This window comes from Pseudorca crassidens, chromosome 2, assembly GCF_039906515.1.
Source record: "Pseudorca crassidens isolate mPseCra1 chromosome 2, mPseCra1.hap1, whole genome shotgun sequence".
Lineage (NCBI taxonomy): Eukaryota > Metazoa > Chordata > Mammalia > Artiodactyla > Delphinidae > Pseudorca > Pseudorca crassidens.
The window spans coordinates 130263773-130283192 of record NC_090297.1 but is presented as its reverse complement, the minus strand read 5'-3'; the positions used below and the strand labels follow the sequence as shown (position 1 = coordinate 130283192).

Genomic DNA, 19420 nt, shown 5'->3' with positions numbered 1-19420 from the left:
CCTGGCTCTAAGAAATGTGTCTGACCCTTGAAAAAGCAGGTCTATCCAGAAATCTATTCTGGGGCCTATACTCAGCTACCAGAGCAGGAGTTGCCAGAGCTGGTCATGTTAAAATGAGGTTAGGCACAGAGATTTAGGTCTGGAAGGTTCTCCTCAGTCAGACAAACATCCTTTGAAAATGAACTTCCCACCTCCCGCACTTTCTTCTTTGCCCCAGTGGAATCCTTGAAGGGTCAACTGAGGTTTTCTCTGTCCTGTCCCTTCAGGGCAGCAAGGACCCTACAGGCAAAAGAATGCAAGAAACAGCTCCAGTTTCCCACAAGCCCTCTTCTTGGCCAGCGGTGGGAAATCACCAGGGTTGGTGAACACAGATGGGGCTGTGCTGCTGCCACCATCACAGACGCCTCCTGAGCAAACAGGCCATCAGAGGGTGCCCCCTGCGCCGCCAGAGCTACTCAGAGAGCGGTCACCCATCCAACAGCAGCCCTGGTCCAGAGCTGCTGAGTCAGAAGGGCTGCGGCCCAGCAATCCTGCCCCACCAGGCACATGTGACAAATGCAGTTAAATTTGGGAAGCACCACCCACGATGCACCCGACCCCACCCCTGCTCTGAATCATTCCAGGGTTTGATCCACTTTGCAAAGGAGGCTTTTCTTTTCTAAAAAGGCTGCACCCACTGGGATGAGCACAGGGCTACGGAGCCACCAAGGTGAGAACTTCGTGTGCAAACAGGAGACCAGAGGCCTCGGAACTGAGAAGCTGTGCAAAGGGAGCTTTGAAACGGACAAGGAAATTAGCTCAGCCTCCAGCCCTGAGGAAGCTGGATCAAACTAAAGACATCTGGCCAGTCTCTGCCAATATCTACTCCTCAGAGAGGCCCGTGGAGTCCCCCACTTCTGCCACCAATCTTCCCCTCCGTCTCTTAATCCTACTATAATTTTCTTCCATGGCACTCATCCCTTCTGGGAATTGTACGTGTATCTGTTTTTTATTGTCAGTCTCCACAAGTAGAATCTAAGAACAAGGGCAGGAATCTTGTGTTTGGTTCACTTCTATAGCAGCAGGGCACAGAGTAGAACCCAGCACAGAATAGGGCTTCATCAGTATTTGTTGAATGAATGAGTTAATGAGTGGATGAATGACAGCACACATAATCCAGTAGCGCAAGGACCATGTCTGGCTTACTTACCTCTGTGAGCTCACCGCTGGCTCCCCAGTGCCCAGAACACTGCCTGATAAGCAGGCAGACACTTAAATTCTCCTTGAATAGATGAGAGAGGTGCAAGCACGTTTTTAAACCACTAGCCCCAACGCTGACACTGTACTTCATCCAGACCACACTTTATCAGACTGAGAAGTTACCAGGGCATTGCTCAGTGCGTGTGTATAGGGAGCTGCGGGGATGCTGAAAATTTTAAAGGTTGACAAACACTGTTTCGGAAGTATGGCTTGGCATTCGGACAGAGGTTAAAATCTGGAGAACCCGAGGCAATAAACGACTCCAGCACCCTCGAGGAGGACCGCAGCTTTTAGGGCACTTGTCTTCCTCCCCACTCACCCACTTCCTGGTTCCAAATACCATTATTGGCCATCACACCAGTCAGAGGCCATGGCCAACCAAACTCCATTATAATGCACAGATGGTACCTTTGCTTGCACTTAGGTTAAATTTAGAATTCAAGTGTACTTATGTGGAGAAAACAACACAAGGCAAATGTTTTTTAATCAAGTGGTTTATTTTTTTTTTCTCGAATAGGAAATTAAGTTTCTTCAATGGTCACTGACTTTGCCACAGAAAAACCTTCCAAAGTGATAGGAAAATAAGCCAGAAGGATCTGACCTTGCCAAGTGTCCACTCAAACAATAAGCCTTTGGTGCTGAGCACTTTCAGGAAACCCAGGGGTCCGACAGGGAGGGGTGGGGTAGGGGGAGGGCAGGGGCAGGAGGGAGAGAGGAGGGAGGCTGAGGACTTGACAGTACGAAAGGGGGTCACAGAAAAGGGTCTTTGGGAGGAACCAATTACCAAGAGAGTCAAATTATTTAAAATTGAAATAAGTGAGAATTTATTCACAACATACGCAGATCTACAAGAGTGATAATGCAGGTGGCTGGAAAGGGGGCACTTAAAAGTAACAGTGACATGGAAGCTGGGGTTTCCAGCACGCAGGATACTGGTCAGAACACAGCAAAATTCAAGTCCCTCTTGGTCCCTTTTGGTTCCCTTTATTCTTCCTCATAACATCAGCAATTATTTTTAAAAGGGGAAGATTTATGTCTTTTTCCTCAAAAAAGATTTTACCAATTTTCCAGTGGTAATGGAAGGTAAGTTTCACGCTACCTCAGCCCCTTGTCGTCAAACCCCCCTTTGGTGTTTCTTTTTAGACAGAAGATTTGTATTAGCAGAGCCCTGAATATATATATACCAATTTCCAGAGATTTCCAATTGAAGAAGTACTAGGTGGTTCTTTATCCCCCACCCCTTTTTTTTTTGCCCTAATCCCGTATGTTTGTTACTGAAGATAGAGCAGACAACCTTGCAGTTCCAGTGCTGTCTCGCCCATACACATTGTGCAGCTATTTTTGTGTTGATTTTCAGGCCCACAATACAGATGGGCAAAATGCAGGTGACAAGCAAGTGAGCTGTATGGTTGGAAGCTTGGTGACATGCTTTGTCCTGCAGGTTATCGAGCCATCTCAGAAGCCAAGGGCTATGAGCACCCCTCAGACTTCCATTAGCCAGTCATTAGTACCCACCCCACCCCATGCTTACACAGGCCCCAACCCCGGGCTGGTCTCCTCTTGTGCAATAAGTGCATGAATGGGCCGTCAGAATGTTCTCGAATTTTCTCCCAGTGTTTGCTTCTTTCTGCCCAGGACATGCTCCCCGCTGTAGCCATGAGGGCGGATCTTCAACTCCACAAAAGGAATGGAGAATTCATGTCCTTTCCATGGCTCCCAGTTCACCCCCTACATTAAATAAATAAGTAAATAAAATAAATAAATAAATAAAACAAATAAATAGGGCTTCCCTGGTGGCGCAGTGGTTGGGAGTCCACCTGCCGATGCAAGGGACGTGGGTTCGCGCCCCGGTCCGGGTGGATCCCCGCGAGCCATGACCGCTGAGCCTGCGCGTCCGGAGCGTGTGCTCCGCAACGGGAGAGGGCCACAACAGTGAGAAGCCCGCGTACCGCAAAAAATAAATAAATAAATAAATAAGCCAGCATCAAAAAGAGGCACCTGGGAGAGGGTGGGGTGGATTATGGTACCAAAGAATGTTTCTTTGCCAGGGAAACTACTCCCTCTCTGCTTAGAGGAGAGACTAGGGTATTTAAAGGCAGTGAGACAGGAATCTAGAAGCGTGCTCCCTCTGCTGGGCAGCTGAGGTTAGACAGGCTGACAATTTGGAAGTCCCCTGTGGTTGGAGGATGGGGGGTGTGAGCCCAGGAGGCGAGTGAGGCCAGAGCAACAGCAAAGGTAACGCGGGGTCAACCTGGCCAGCAATGATCGAATTATCTTTGCCTCACTTTTCCTTTACAAAAAATTAAAGGCAACAGTAAACATATTAATTGGCCAATTGTGGAAAATCATTTTCAATTTAGACTGTTTAGATATTAGCTCTGGGGTAATAAATAGTCTGCTGAAAACTAAATCTCATTTTACGACTTTTGATGGGTGAGCACAATAATATTTAATTCACTTAATAACCTTGCAACCTGGCCAATAAAGAACCCAAGTGACCAATTTTATGTATTTTAATTTGTGAGGTAAATAATAAACAAGAAGCTAAATGCCTTGCAGACTGTGAAAAGCACATTAACCAGATGAATGTCTTTTATTAGCAAATATGGGGATGGTTTAGGGCATGCTGGCTGCTCATTTCAAATATTTGATCTCTGGTCACAGGCTTCCCTGAGTCAGCCCACATGCTGCCACCATGATTCATGGGCACACCCTCCATGGCTCCCCTGGGGACAAATTTCTTCTTCCCTTTGAAAAATCACATAAGGATTGGGAGTCCCTGCTGCCTGGTTAGGACCAAAGGAATCAAAATGTACCTGGACTTCAGATATACTAATATTTACAGTCATATTGGTACACTATGTATGAGTTCTGGGGAGAGGTGGCTTCCTGAAGGCTAGGATCAAGATCTAGGATGGGAAATGAGAAACCCAGGAAGGGGAGAGTTCATGGAGGGGATGGATTCATGATGGGTAGGAACAAAGATGCAATTTTTAAGAAGCTGTGAGGGAGCAGGCAGGAGATGCCTGGAAGCTGGCGAGGAATCACGACGATGTTCAGGGGGCAAGAGGATTCAAGAAATCACTGATTGGAAAGTTGCAGAGCAAGGGAGCGGGGGAGGAGCCCTCGCCAACTCCTGGCCCTGTGTGCACACTCCTGAACTGGAGAAACCAGTTTAGCACAACGCTCTGGGCAGACTTTGGGTGGCTCTGGATGAAATGGATCCAAGGGTGGGTCTGACATAAGACAGAAAACTTTGTTTTCCCCGTGATCAAAGGACTGAGAAAAATAGCTCTGGTTTAACTGGATGAACAACTAGAAAGAATTCTGAAGTGTCTGTTACGGATAAAATGTTTGTGCCCTTCCCCTGCCAAATTGCATATGTTGAAGCCCCGACCCCACAACATGACGGTATTCGGAGATGGCGCCTTTGGGAGGTAATTAGGGTTAGATGACGTCATGAGGGTAGGTCAACCATGGTGGGATCAGTGCCCTTACAAGAAGAGAAGGACAGGCCAGAGCTCTCTCTCTCTCTCTCCACACTATGTGAGGATGCTGTGAAAAGGTGGCCATCCACAAGCCAGAAAGAGCTCTCATCAGGAACTGAATCTGCTGGGAACTGGATCTTGGACTTCCCAGCCTCCAGAGCCATGAGAAATAAATGCCTGCTGTCTAAGCCATGCCGGCTATATTATTTTTTTACAGCAGCTTGAGCTGACCAAGACAGTGTCCATGTGTGAACTCGTAAAGTGAGACGGTGTGGGACTCATATCATCTCTATTAAGCGGTGGGCAGCCTGAGTACCTCCCTGCACTGAGTAAGGGTGCAGCATTGGTGGGAATGTAGAGTGGGGAGGGGTTGCAGCAGATGGGCAGGGAGGGCCTTGACCTCAAGGCCATGGAACCTGGAGAAGAAGTCTTACTGCCCTGACTGCTGGGCATCAGAAGGAGAGGGTCAGACAAACCAGTCTGGAGGGTGTCACTCTAGGAACACAATATGGGAAAAGCCTGGGACAAAAAAGATGTTCAGCTGTCACCTACCTCACTATGCTTGGTCTCCCCGTATCTGCCATTAGGGTTGGCCAAGTGGCAGTTCTTGTACCACCAGCCGCCATGATGCGTCAGGGCACAGTTGCTGAGGGCGATATCATTGTCTCTGTCAAAGGTTGTAAACTTCCATCCATTGTGGTAAGTAAGAGCGTCCCCTGCAGGAGAGAAGACATGAGAGGGGAGAGCCCAAGTTCACCCCTGAGGGCGTGATCAAACTCTGGCCTGAAAGAGGACTGGGGGCAGGAAAACCTCCAAGCATGAAAACGCTAGGGATCCAGTCAGTTAGGCCACAAGGAGCCACTTTTTTCTCAAAATCGCCAAGATGAGAACACGATACGGATGAATAGATTCTCTTTCCGGGCTTGTCACCCAAACTTCAGGCCTGTTTCTCCAATAGCTTTAAAAGCATTTTCACTTAGAGGCTTCACAGTAAAATATCCAAACACCCAAAACCAAACTCCTCGACGCTCCCCATAGTACCGACCACCCTCACACAACTAACTCCCTTTCTGTGCTCCTGTCTCTGCTTGAGCATCCTCCCAGTCACCCAGACTGGGTCCCCCCGAGCCACATCTGACAATCCTGTGTACCCCATTATCAAGCCCTTCCTTCTGCAGATCACTCCTATACACCCCTGCACCCACGGCTGCCACCCTGGGCTGTTCTCATCTCTCTCCAGGCCTGTGTTAACACAACAGCTTTCCTAGCTCTTCCGAAGCTTAAGCGTCCATTTTCATCATCTCAGGCCTACTTCCTCCCACACGGAGTGAATTCCTCCTCCTGGCTTTTCAGGCCTGTAACTTGGCTGTACCCTTTGCACAATCTCACAGCCCACTATCTGCACAGGCGCCCTCCAAGTGTGAAGTGGACGCATCCATCTTCCATGCCTCTGCTCGCCTGTTTCTCTCTGCCCTTCATCATTCCAAAGCCTCACCATTCCTCAAAGCCCAGCTCAACCCCACTCCTGAGGAAGATTCTCCTTATTAATCCTCCCACACACACACCTGAACTTCTAGAGCCCTTCTGGGCACATAGGTACAATTAAGTGCTTCGTTAATCCTATCTAGAAATCTGCCTTAATTATTTTACTTGTATTCTACTATTTCCCCATCACATTTGTCATCCTTTTATAAGTTTACTTTTTAATTCAGCTCATAAAATGCAATAAGGGCTCATATCAATCCCAAGCTTAATCAAGTTCTGCTCCTACAATAACAATACTTCCATTTAATCTGATCTCTGAGTTACCCATCACCTTCACATATACATTCTCATTTGATGCCCACAACAAGCCTGAGGGGTGGGTCAGGCAGCTCTTAATCCCATAAGAAAACAAACTCACAGAGGTTAGACTCTAGGAATTTGTCACAGTCCCACAGTCCACAAGCAGCAGAGCCAGGACTCAAATCTCCGACCTGAGATTCCAAGCCCAGAGTTCCTTCTGAGACACCGTTCCACAGGAAGCTTCCTTATTTCAACAGCAGGCTTTGATTATGCCTAACAAGGACGGGCTGTCTCTGACCATCTACAGCAATGGTTCTCAAAGTGGACCCTGAACGGGCAGCAGCTGCAGCACCTGGAACTTGTTAGAAATGCACGGTCCCAGGTCCACCCCAGACACACAAAACCAGAAACTCCACGGTCATACCCTGCAGTCTGTGCTTTAACAAGCCCTTCAGATGACAGCAAGCCCTTCTGATGCCAGCTAAAGATTGAGAACTTTTGTCCTGCAACCTCATTCATTCATTCAGAAAAAAAAATATATATATATATATATGTATATATTTAAATAATACACACACACACACACACTGCTATGCAAGAATGGCAGTCACACTGCTGAAGCCGAATGAGTGGTGGGCAGACACCACGAAATCTCTCAGAATGTGGGTTCATCAGCTAATGTACAACAGCCCGAATTGGGGGAGTATAAGAGGAGGGATTTTACTGGGGGGGGATCAGTGTGTAATGTACAGAAGTTCCAATTTTATGACAGTCAAAGACTGCTTCAATAATTCTGTTTAATCCCCTGCAGGGAGTGGGGCCTCACTTGTCAGTGAGGACAATTCACCTTCACAGAACAATAGTCTATCCCCCCGGGACCCATGGCAGGTGGCCGACCAACCCTCAGACACACAGAGCAGGAGACCCCAGCGGGAAGGACACGTTTTGTCTTACCTGCTGTGCCTCTGTATTTCCCAACTGTCAGCCTGTACCGCTCCTTGCTGGAGGCTACTCGGAAGGAGTCATATATGGCATAGGCAGATTCGTTGGCAGTCTGCAAGTCCACTCTCACCTCATAGCGGGTGGGCGTGCCTGTGGTGAGGTTGTGTAGCTTGTCGAGTCCTAAGAATCAGGAATGGAATTCCGGTAACCAATCAACCGGTGTGTGAGCACCCACCAGTGGCATCGGAGACTTTCACCCCGCAAAGCTGCCTTAGCCTTCACCTCCTCTGCTAATGGGGGCCTTCCCTACACCATCTCTTCTGGGGGGCTTATTGTCTCATCCCATTATGTCTTTGGCACAGTCATGCTTCTGAGTGTGGAAACCACATCCTCTGGGACGGAGCGGAGGGGTTAATTGTGGGATGAATCTGCCCCCACTGACTCCTTCTCTCTCAAGCAGAAGCTGTTCTATTTATCATCCTTGGTCTCAAGCGGGAGAGGAGATCACCTACTGACTCTAAGGTCACCGAAGGGACTTTTGTACCAAGCAAACCACAAACATCATCTTCTCTATCAGACGCTGAGTATCCAGATTATGATTTTTTAACTCTTCATTTCCCAATTGATGCTTTTGGCTATTTCATTCTCTATGAACGTCTGCTCCAGAATAGAGCAGACGTAAAAGGGAAAAAACAATGCCATAACGACTGGCATTACTAGCAGAATGTCAGGGACTCGTATGACCTCCCAGTGAGAGCCCAGAGTCCCGATCAATCAACTATTTTTCTCCTCTTGTGGTTTCTGAAAAGTTCAGGCTGCAGGCAGGTTGTGCGGGCCTTAGATGCAGCATGAAGCCCACCCACCTGTGACAGTCCCACCCTCTCACACGCCCAGAGCACATGAGAACCTTCCCAGTGACACGGCCACACCAACGCCCTGGTCGGCAGGTTCCTCAGAGAGTCCCTGTCGCTCAGAGCTCTTCCTGAACGTGGTGAGCTTCCACAAGCTGCCTGACCAGCTTTTCAGAGGGAAGTCTCCCATTTGCACCTCAGCCTTTATGCATGCTCAAAGGTCATACCAAGCCAGAACTCCCTCATGGGGTCCCCAAAGCCTTCCACGTAGGTCCGCCAGCGCTTGAAGAAATCCAGCTGCCCAGTGTTCCGCCTCTGGAAGACCTGAAGAGGGAGATGGATGTTTCCCTCTGACATACCTGAACAGACGTGGCTGAGTGACAGAGGGCAGCACAGTGGAGTGGGGCTGCCCTGAGGATGGGCAGAGGGGACGGAAGGGAAAACTGACAGACGTGGCGATGGACTGGAAGTGGAGCTGAGAGAAAGGAGGATGTCAAGACTGCCTCTCATGGTTTGGGCTTGCAGCGCTGAGGGCAATTCACTCAGCCGATCGCTGGGAAAGGGGCTGTGAGAGAGGACAGTTTCCGCGAGTGCCGCAGAGCTCATCTGGGGACCTGGTAAGTGTGAGTGACTTCTGAGGTATCCTGGTGAACAAAGATGCCACAGGAACCACTGAATGTAAGGGCTAGAGTTCTCAGGAGAGAGCCAGGCTGGACTTAGAAGGTGTACCTGTGTATCTGAGACAGTGCTGGGTGCTCAGCAAGTCCCCTTTCACTCTCCTCACCCCCTGAACACAGGGAGACTTTCTTTTTCAGCCTTTCTTGCAGCTAAGCTGGAACCATATGACTTGTTCCAACCACAGGACTGTAAACAGGAGCATAGCTTATGGGCTGGGGGTCTCCACACTCTCTCTTCCATTGCCCTGGGCCACAGTGCCACGGTGAAGGCCACATGATGACAGGGCGGGGCCACAAGCTGCGATCAGCCTGAATTCCTGAGTCACCACTGAGAAGTGACTTTGCACATGCGAGCAAAAACCTTTTATGGGTTAAATCATTGAAATTTGGGGTTGGTTTGCTACTGCAGCATAGCCCATTCTATCCTAACTAACATGGAAAGCCACCAGGAGGTAGAGAGGAAGATGAAGCCACTGGAAGGATGAGACCACCTGGGAAGAAAACAGGAACTGAAAAGAGAAAGTGGCCTAGAAGGAAGCCTTGCAGTCCCCGAGATATAAGAGCCACACACAGCAGGAGAAGTTCATTAAGGCGAAAGGGGAGCAACTAGCGACGTGAAGGACAACTGGGAAAATGCGGAATCAGAAAGGCCACTGGAGAAAGGTGCGCCCAAGAGTATCAAGTGCTGGTGAGAAGTCAGGGAGCATGAGGTCCAAACTGTCCACAGAATCTGGTGACACGGAATCGCCAGTGACTTGAGCAAAGGCTGTGCTAGTGAGCGACAAGAGCAGAAGGCAAACCGGACGGGGCTGAAAAGTGAGTGAGAAGGGACAACGTGGAAACGGAGGTGGGACTGTTTCATGAGAGTACAGGCTGCTTTCTTTTCAAAACTTCCTCTGTCTGAGGAAGGGAGGCAGTTCCAGTCAGAGTACCTTGGATTCTTTTCTATGAAGTAAACCTAAAAAGTACCTAAAAGCTAAACACACCTACGTATGCTAATTCCTCCTGGCCTTGAGGGCCACGCTAGACACCATCCTAGCTGACTTCACAAATGAGTCTGGAACTCCCCAAGGCTGGAGTGGCATCTTCCTCTCCGCCTCCTTTCCTTCGTGTTCATTCAAAAGCAGACGCCCAACACAAAATCCAATCCCCCCGCCTTTCCACCATGCTTCACACCACGTGCCTTGAAGTCGAGCACTTTATCTTGAATCTGATGAGGTAAACCTCCTGATACTTGAGCATTCTTGACACTTTTCTCTGGGAAGAGATGGGGAAGAGGAGAGAGCAGCTTGCCCACAACAATGCCGAGAGCTCCGAGTGGGAGCTCACCGCCAGCTCCCTGTCTGCTGGCCCAGGAGGCACTGAACGAAGACAGCAATGGGTGGGAGTCCTGGCAGGGGGTTGGCGAGTCCATCATTTCTATTCCTGAGCCTCAGTCAGCTTGTTGTCCAACAGGTTAGAAGCGGGAAGGAAGTGTCTACCTCAGAGGTGCTGGGAGGACTCGTGAGACAGGACACGTGAAAAGGATACAGAGCCTCTGAGCAGGACTTAGGGATCATCATGGCGAACAATGAACCACTGCACTAACACTGCTGTTCCCTTTCCCATCTTTTCACGTGTCCGTCTTTTAGAGACGTCCCCTTCCTTTACTGGCTTCCTTCGTTTCTTTTTTCATTTATTCACTTGTGTAACAATCACTTGTTGAGCATTTGTTAAGGGCTGACTCCAGGGCAAGAATATACAATGCCATTTTACAGATGTGAAAGTTCAGAAAAGCAAACAGCCAGAGTTACACAACTAACTATTCAGTGGCTGATGCAAAGATAAAACACTGCTTCCTCATATTTCCATGAGAAAGTCTGAAAAAACCAGCTCTACTGACCCTGTTGTTCAAAAAGCATGTCGTAAGATTCTGAGGCTGTTAATTTCCTAGCACCTGGGACGACTCCTGTATCACCGACAGTGGCATCCTAGGGCAGAGGTGGGCATCAATGTTTGGTTCCACACACCTTGCATCAAATTCCGTTCCCGCTGATATAATTAGTTATACTGTAAGGTCAGGCTCAAATTTGATCCTGTCCTCCTGGCATTTGGTCTCTATCTCTAATCAGTGAACACAGTGCCCAAGCATTTTTTAATTTGTTTTTTTCTTTGTTTGTGTTACTAATGCTTCAGCTTGGCTAGGGAAACTCCAAAAAATGGTTCTGCTGCTCTTGGCATCACTGTTTACACCCAGCTCTATACTTACTAGCGGTGTCCTTGGGCAAGTTAGTTAACCTTGGCAAGCCTCGCTTCTCTAAACTATTAGATCAAGATGTTAATAGCCCATTTGCCATTCTCTTAAATCAAGGCTTCAGCAAGGTCACCAATCATGATAAATCATAAAGTATAGAGGCCAGAGTCTGGCACATACATACAGATATAATAAGTGATTGTTAGATCTCAATAAATGTTAGCTTGCATTTTATGATATCAGATTCCAAATGAACGGACCCACGGGGATCATTTGGACATCTTGATCAGTCAGCCTTAACTGACTCAATCAGAATCTAGTCTATTCCCTTCTATGAGGTGAAAATACCTTATAATGAACTACCTGGGGTAACAAAAGCCCCTTAGCAAGTAAGTCTCAAAGGAGAAAAAAATCCCTTTCTGCCTGGTTCTACACAACAGAGCTTCACTGCACCCTAGAACTTACTCACAGTCCTGAATGCCTAAACCAAGAGGAAAAAATGAAAATCTCATTTAAATGCCTGTGGAAAGAGCCTCTCGTGTAGTCCTTAGGACTTACAAGATGGAAAACAAAGACGGAAATATTTGAGACACTTAAGTGTTCCCTGAGGGTCTTCATTCCAGCCTCCCACCCATAGCCTCAGTTAACTCACGGCAGAGTCCTGGCCTGTTAATCAAATTGGGTTTCTGCTGCCTGGGATGGAGAAGAATCCCCTTAAAGGGATTTGAGAAGCTCAATTTAGAAGAGCAATGTATTCATAAGATGATCATCTTTCAATGACAGCAGACTCCTGAACCCCCCAAAACATGGAAACCGTCAGTAAAAGATTTGGTAGAGAAGTTTTCAGGACTCCGTATATTTTCTGGAGTGTGGTAGCTTTGAGGAGAACCCTATAGAATTTCAGTTCATGTATTATCTTCAGGAGTCTGGGTGAGAAAACAAGACTTGGGAGGGGGTGGGGGACTGGCATTGTTTAGAACCCAGAGTGATTCTGTTATTTCTGGAACTGACATCTGTGTTCCAGTAAAGGTCACTTGCATGGGCAAGATGCAGAAGGCAAGATCCTTGAGGTCAGGGACTTCTGTCTGTTGGGTTCACTGTTGGTTCTTGAGTATGTAAAACAGTACTTGACACATAGTAGGCACTCAATAAATATTTGTGGAAAAATCCTGGGTACTCCCAGGCAGACAGACTAGCAGGTCTCTTTCGAAAGGTTGCCCTAGACACACATCTCCTGCCCTGTGTGAGGCTGGCTTTCAGAAAGGTCACATTGGACAGAACAAACATCCTGCCAATGGACATCTATGGGCACAAACGCAGGGAACCGGCTTCAAGCCTGAAGGGACAGAATGCTTAGAGCTACAATGGTGCTGATGAGAAGCAGCAGGTACAGCCCTGTGAGTCTGGTCAGCTGGAAGGCCTCCCATGTTACATTCTGTTCCATTATTTTTTATAAATCAATCAGGAATTTCCCCCATCCAATCCCATTACTGCCTTTCAGCCATCAGATGCAGCTGTGTGGATAATAAGTTTTCTTCTTTGCTGCTTATTAGATGCTATCATTTTATCGGTGGCTGTTCAAGTGTCTTTGGTCTTGCAGGGCCCTGAGCGAATGTGTAAATGAACATAGTTGGAGCTCTCTGAGCTCGTGCTTTCTCCTCCCCACAGTGAGTGGTGGAAGCACAGTGGGTAGGACTGCAGGCTGGTTTGGAGCAGTGAGGGCCTCTCTCTGTTCGGGTACAGGAAGAAGGGGGTGGGGGAGATGGAAAGATCAGATTGAAACTCTCAAAAGCAGCTCATCATATAATTGGATCATGCAGGTGCAGTCAAAGAAAGTACCATGTGGTTTACCGGCCCACAGAGAGTAAAACGTCCACACGGAAGAGGGACGGTCAGAACATTGCCAAGTTTCCTTCTCTCAGGTTTTAGCCTTTCGTATCAAAGTTTCAAAGGCCTTGCTTCTGTACTGTGGAGCCAGGATACAGAACTTGGACAAAGGCTCCAATTCAGAGGACTGAGCCCACAAAGAGACCATGTGTTTCCATCTTGGATGGCCTGAGATGACCCATTGGGAAGACCAATGACCCAGGAGGCTGGAGTCCTAAAATCTGGTCCCAACTTTGTTATTAACTCATGTGACTTAGCCAAGGCACTTCTCCTCTTGGGCTTCAATTTACCTATAAAATATGAACAATAATCTCTCTCACTTACTCTATAGCTCATGTGTGAGGGTCATGTTTATGAGAGTGCTTTGCACAGAGTAAAATGTAGGTTAACACATGTGTAAAGGGCATTAGTAGACAGTGATAAACCCACAAGACTTCCCAATCATCAGCCTTAGTTTACAAAGCCTGCTCTATCCCAGGAGGGAAGTACTTCGGGCTCTATTCTTCCAGTGGGGTGGGATCTCTTTAAAAACAGCAGCAAGACACCAGAGCTCCTCCCTCCCGTGTATGAAGAAGAAATAGAGCTTCCTGGCCTGAGAAACAAGACACTGCCCAGGGCTCCGTGTGACTCACGATCCAGCCGCCTCCGTCCGTGTCCATGTCACAGTATACCTGCAGGGGCCGACTGGCATCCCCGTGCAGGTAGACGGTGTAGAGACCACTGGCGACGTTGCTATTCTGCTGAACTTGACTGCAGTCCGAAGGGTGTGGAAAACGGGCACCAACTGGGAGCCAAGCAGAGGGACAGCGTCGTTAGGAGAAGGGTGAGGGAGGAGGGGAGTGGGGCTTGTCCCCTATTTTAACATTATTATGTTTAGAAATTATTTTGGAACCTCCTACTACTTTGCTTCTTCCAACTCTTCACTCACATCTTTTTTTTCTCACTCATTCTGCTCTCATGAAACCCTCCAAATGTATTAGAAATAAGGTCAAGTTCACATCACTTCCTCCTCCTCCGACCCAACTCCCCTCTCACCAAATAACACTATTTCACTCCCCTCCTTCATCTCTCTACCATGGGATGGATTTCTTTTGAACTCATGACCTTACTTCCATTTCCCCCTGTCTAGAGAAATCCAGAATCCTGTAGCCACTTGCTCTTCCTTGGACACCTCTTCTGGCCTCTCCAATGCTTGTCCTCCACTGCATTCTTATGCAGAGTGCACGAGCTCACGTTACCTGTGGAAAGGGTGGTGGATACGCTCCTGCTCCGGCGATCACCCTTAAAGGCAACCAAGGGGACAGGGAGGGTGACACCCTGCTCAAGGCCTTGCAACTCAAACCTCTGGTCCCCTCTTCCAAGCTGCACCTCCTACCAAACAAAGGAGACAGTAGACATTCATTTATCACCCCCAGCACCCTAGATGTCAAGAGCATTCCCTGGTGCTAATGACAGAAGCTACCTGGGAGGGTAGAGTTTTGTCTCTTTGAGGGCTCATTGGCAACCCAGAATCCAAGTAGGTTCTAGCTGCTTCTCTGAAGGGCTGTGCCAAGGAGATTCAGCACTTCTGGGAGCTCTAGCTGGAAACCAGCCCCTGGCACTGCCGCTGGGAGAGCACCCACTAGGTGTTCTGGCGACCTCTGCCCCCCAAATACATGCTGGGGCATCAACCTCAGCCACCACTGGAAGCAACAGGCTGGCAACACCAGGCTGAGAAGTTAATAGGGAAGGTGAAGCAGGCTATGGTTATCTGTGAGGCAGGGAGATAGTTGGTTTTTCAATAACCTTTCTTCTGAAACTGTCTTACTTGCTCTATAAACATAGGGTGAACTTTCCTGGCAGGACTGTCATAAGCATTAACTGAGATAATGAATAAATCAAGGGGCCCTTCCTTTTCTCCTTCCTCCCTTCTTTTTTCCTTGTGAAGGAGAGAGAATAATAACTTCCCACTTGGACAAGTTACGAAAATGTGCTGGCCTTCAGATTCCAGACGGGAGGTATAATTCTTGAAATAAGGGTTAATCAATTCATTCAATAAATATTTATCAAACACCAACCAAGTGCTAAGTTCCAAGCACTTTAGATACAAGGATAGTCAAAACAGACAAAAATTCCCTGTCCTCATGGTGCTAACATTTATTGGGGAAGACAGACATTAAACCAAATAACATGGAGCGGATTGTGTGGCCAGCAGATATGTGACGGTCAGCTAGGAAGGAGGAGGCACAAAGGTTAGTCCTATAAAATGAGACCACACAGGACTTCCCTGGTGGCGCAGTGGTTAAGAATCCACCTGCCAATGCGGGTTTGAGCTCTGGTCCACGAAGATCCCACATGCCGCGGGAGCAACTAAGCCCATGAGCCACAACTACTGAGCCTGCGCTCTAGAGCCCGCGAGCCTCAACTACTGAAGACCGCGCACCTAGAGCCCGTGCTCCACAACAAGAGGAGACACCGCAATGAGAAGCCCGTGCACTGCAACAAAGAGTAGCCCCCGCTCGCCACAACTAGAGAAAGCCCGAGCGCAGCAACAAAGACCCAACGCAGCCAAAAATAAACAAATAAATAAATTTATTTTTTAAAAAATGAGACCACACATAAATTGTTCACAGATGACCAAGTTTAGCATTGTCCCTTGCACATAGGTGGTGATCAATAAGGATCAATGCGTTCATCAGCAGGTTGCCATGGGGCCACCTATCAAGCTGGCTGGCCCAAGTGAGTTGCTTCATAGGGAGGCTGGGCAGGGGCAGAAGAGAAAAGACAAGGAGCATCCAGTACCTTGACAGCGCCATCTGGGAATTGGTAGGTCAGAATATAGCCATCGATCTGAGCAGAGGGCGGTGTCCAGGTCAATACCCCACCAGACTGTGTTACAGCAGACAGATGAAGGTTTTGGGGAGGGTCAATGTCTGTATATAAAACACCAAGTAATTATTATTACTAAGGTAATGAGAAAAGGTAATTTTTGAGGTGTTGGCTTATGTTTTCTCCCTATATATTCTCCCATTTTTCTTCCTCCCATCAGGCAGGTAGCAGGCTCCATTCTTTCTTGCCACAAGGCCTTTAGGATCCGTGTTTCTAAAAGTATAAACCCACTGAGGACAAGAGGATTAAGGAACAGGGAGTTGGGTGAGTCCCAGAGGGAGTGAACCTGGGTTCCCACCTCCCCAGCAGATCTCCAGAGAGCAGTGGGTATGAGCAATCTCAATCAGCAGACAGATTCCCTGAGATCGCCGGGCTCCCAAAGTGGCAGGGAAGAATGAGGGAAGGCAGATCTGGAAGGTCCCTGCACACAGAGGCACTCAGCAAACAGCTACCCAGAAGGATGACCGAAATACTGGATGGGACTCCCTGGCCTTGGAAAACCACCCAAGATCTTACATACAGCCCTGGGGAAGGAGCCTGACACTAAGTTTCCTGAGATTTCCAACTAACCAGCAGAATGGGAGCTTATGATGGAAATTAAGTTGGTATAGAAATATAAAGTTTGGGGAATTCCCTGGCAGTTCAGTGGTTAGAACTCCATGCTTCCACAGAAGGGGTCCCAGGTTTGATCCCCGGTCAGGGAACTAAGATCCCACAAGCCCCATGGTGGCATAGCCAAAAATAAAAAAATAAACTAAATAAATAAAGTTCTATGCCTTACATAACTAAGTATGCAGTCTAAGATGCATACCCTGTACAGAATGGGGAAGCGGGGAAGGTGCTTGTATAAAGGAGGAGAGAAAGGAGAAAAGGGTAGTAGAGATGTAGGAAAACCTTCTTCTGGCTCCTATGCACTTTCCCACTCAAACACCAGAGGGAAAGTGTGGGTGTGTGTGCACTGTAGACCAGGAAAACTAAATCTCAGCAAAAATTCTAGTCAACACCACAATAATTGGTCAGATTCTTTTAACCAAACAAGATGAATGGAAATTTCCATTTTGAAAAATCATTATCATAGGAGGTGATTTTAATTTAGAAGTTTCCAAAAAAGATGTCTCCAAGCTATTTTCTACCCAGTAGCATTTCAGCTGAGAACTGGATTGCAGTAGTTTAATAGAAATCAGGCAGCTATCGCTTTGAATTAGGATATTTTGACAAATTTTGAGCTTCTGTAACATCAGCTTAGTGTGACTTTCTAAAACATAATATCTGGTATGGATTTTCTTCCATCCATCACACGGAAAAACTGAATTTCCTGCTTTCAAAATCAAAGCAAAACCTTAACTATTTAAATATCTCAAGTTGGCTTCTGCCACCTCTTTGACTGCCCACCCATCCCTGGGTTATGAACTTCAGATGTCGTCTTAGTTATTTCCACATTTCTGCAAAGTAGAAAGAGGAAATATTTTTGTCTTTAAAAATGGGGAAAGTGAAGCAAAGAGAAGATGAAGAAGGAAGAGTGGAAGGAAGGAATAAAGGAAAGAAGAAGAGACAGGAAGACAGAGAGAGAGGGGAAGGAGGAATGGAGGGAAGGGGAGGGGAGAAGGAAGGAGGAAGGTGCTGGTTGCCTTGGGAGAGAGGCACTGGATGTCAGCACTGGGATGTGGACAAGAGTTTTTCTTTCTACATATCTTTGTTTAGTTTGAAAAATTTTACTGTCAGCATGTATTACTTTTTTGATTAAAAACTTCTGTTCATTGCAACTAACAAAAATAATAAAGGAATCAAGGCACCTCTAATGCCAGTGGCCACGCATGGCGTACTCGGCCACACAGGGGACGGCCCAGGCCTTGCCCAGACTGTCTAAAGAGGCCCACGGATGTCAGGGTGGGCTCAGTGATCCCGTCAGGTCCCTCTGAGGCCTGATCGTGGTGATGCTCGGCGACACCAGGGGCCTCATCACGCACAGAAAAGACAAGCAGTCCAGGCCCCATTGGTCGCCTACTGTAGTAAGGGGATGAAGATGCTCCACCACTGCCCCCAGTCTGGAGATGGAAGCAGAAGAGGCTCCTTGCCTCCCTCCTCCCTAAACGGAGGCCCAGCCAGGTTCTCATAGCCAGGGCAGAGAGTCTGGGAGCTGGGCTGGGTGAGGCAGGGTAGGAAGGGAGGCTACCTTTTGCACATCCATCTTGAAGAGTTACACAGTCTTACTTTCACAGCACTTCCTCTACACTCTTTCATCTTCATCTGAACTGTCCTGTCAACATACATTACCTTAAAAAGGTGAAAAGGGAAGCACTTTGAAGAATGCCCACAGGTGAAAAACTGTGTTCCCTGCTCCCCTCCCCAGCCGATGTGGAGGAAGACTGTTTCCTGATAGGAGTGAAGAGTTTGATGCCCCCCCCGTCGTCCCTGACAGTACCTGTCGGGGCCGTGGTGTTGGCCTTCCTGCTCTCCCGGTCCCCCTTCTGGGCCCACACGTGCACCGTGTACTCCACGCCCGGCCTCAGGCCCGTCAGGACGGCGCTGCTCTGCTCCTTCCCCACCGGGACCTCCCCGGAGTCTCCTTCAACAGAGGTGTAGCGCACCAGGTACCTGTCGATGATGGCCTGCACCGGGTCCCAGGAGATGGTGGCCGTGTTCTCTGTCACCTGGTCGGTCACCAGGTTTTTGGGGCTGTCAATGTCTGAAAGGAAAAATGCTGATCAGTATGCACTATTTATAGGCCCCAGAGTGCGGAAGCTCACAGCCATTTTTCTTGGGGTGACACCCTTTCATGTTTTGTGGTTTTTCCATCTTGCATGCTCTAACTGCATCATGGACATATGTCTTCTCTCCCCAGGAAGACTTTGACTCCTCAAAGAGAAGGCACAGTAGACCAAAGTCTAAGCATCTATACTCTTACCTCTACCAAGAGTTTAGCGAAACAAATTTCTTTTTTCGTTTAATAAGCATATGTCAAAACACCCACTAGATGTAAGGCATGGGACCAGGCAGGGTGCAGGGTCCAGTTCAAGAAGACATGGTCTCTGCTCACAAGCAGCTAATATTGATAATTTTGTTTCTAGCATCATGTCAACGAAGACCTCCCATTTCCTACAAGAAGATTCTACTAGCCAGGTGCAAAGGTAAGCTCCCAGAGGAAGAGGGCTGTATTCTACTCCCTCGGGGTTCCCACTGCCTAGTAAGGAAAAGGGCCCATGGAAAATGCTCAATATGTGTTGTTAAACAAATCAGCAAAATTAAAATCGAGTTTTAATATCCTTTAGCATATATAGATTCACTTGTAATGATGGTTTGCTGGCTAAATCATGGTACAGAAATATGATCGTACATCTCTTTCACAATAAAATGAGAATATAACCTAGAAATTATACCTGAAAAAAACGCAATATTGTAAATCAACTATACTTCGATTAAGAAAAAGAGCATAACATAGAAATTACTCTT

The 19420-nt window shown here is 47.7% G+C and overlaps 1 protein-coding gene across 1 annotated transcript in view; it reads right to left on the bottom strand.

The window, feature by feature from the left end:
- Window positions 1-1948: 1948 nt before the first annotated feature.
- Window positions 1949-19420, bottom strand: part of TNN (tenascin N) — a 51078-nt gene continuing 33606 nt past the window's right edge. Inside the window, exons 10-17 of the mRNA XM_067710936.1 lie at window positions 18393-18656; window positions 15884-16014; window positions 14341-14473; window positions 13735-13886; window positions 8533-8629; window positions 7467-7634; window positions 5280-5443; window positions 1949-2967 (exon numbers count right to left, since the gene is read on the bottom strand). Coding sequence (XP_067567037.1) covers window positions 2827-2967; window positions 5280-5443; window positions 7467-7634; window positions 8533-8629; window positions 13735-13886; window positions 14341-14473; window positions 15884-16014; window positions 18393-18656 — 1250 coding nt within the window. The 3' untranslated portion in view covers window positions 1949-2826. The remainder of the gene's footprint in view (window positions 2968-5279; window positions 5444-7466; window positions 7635-8532; window positions 8630-13734; window positions 13887-14340; window positions 14474-15883; window positions 16015-18392; window positions 18657-19420) is intronic.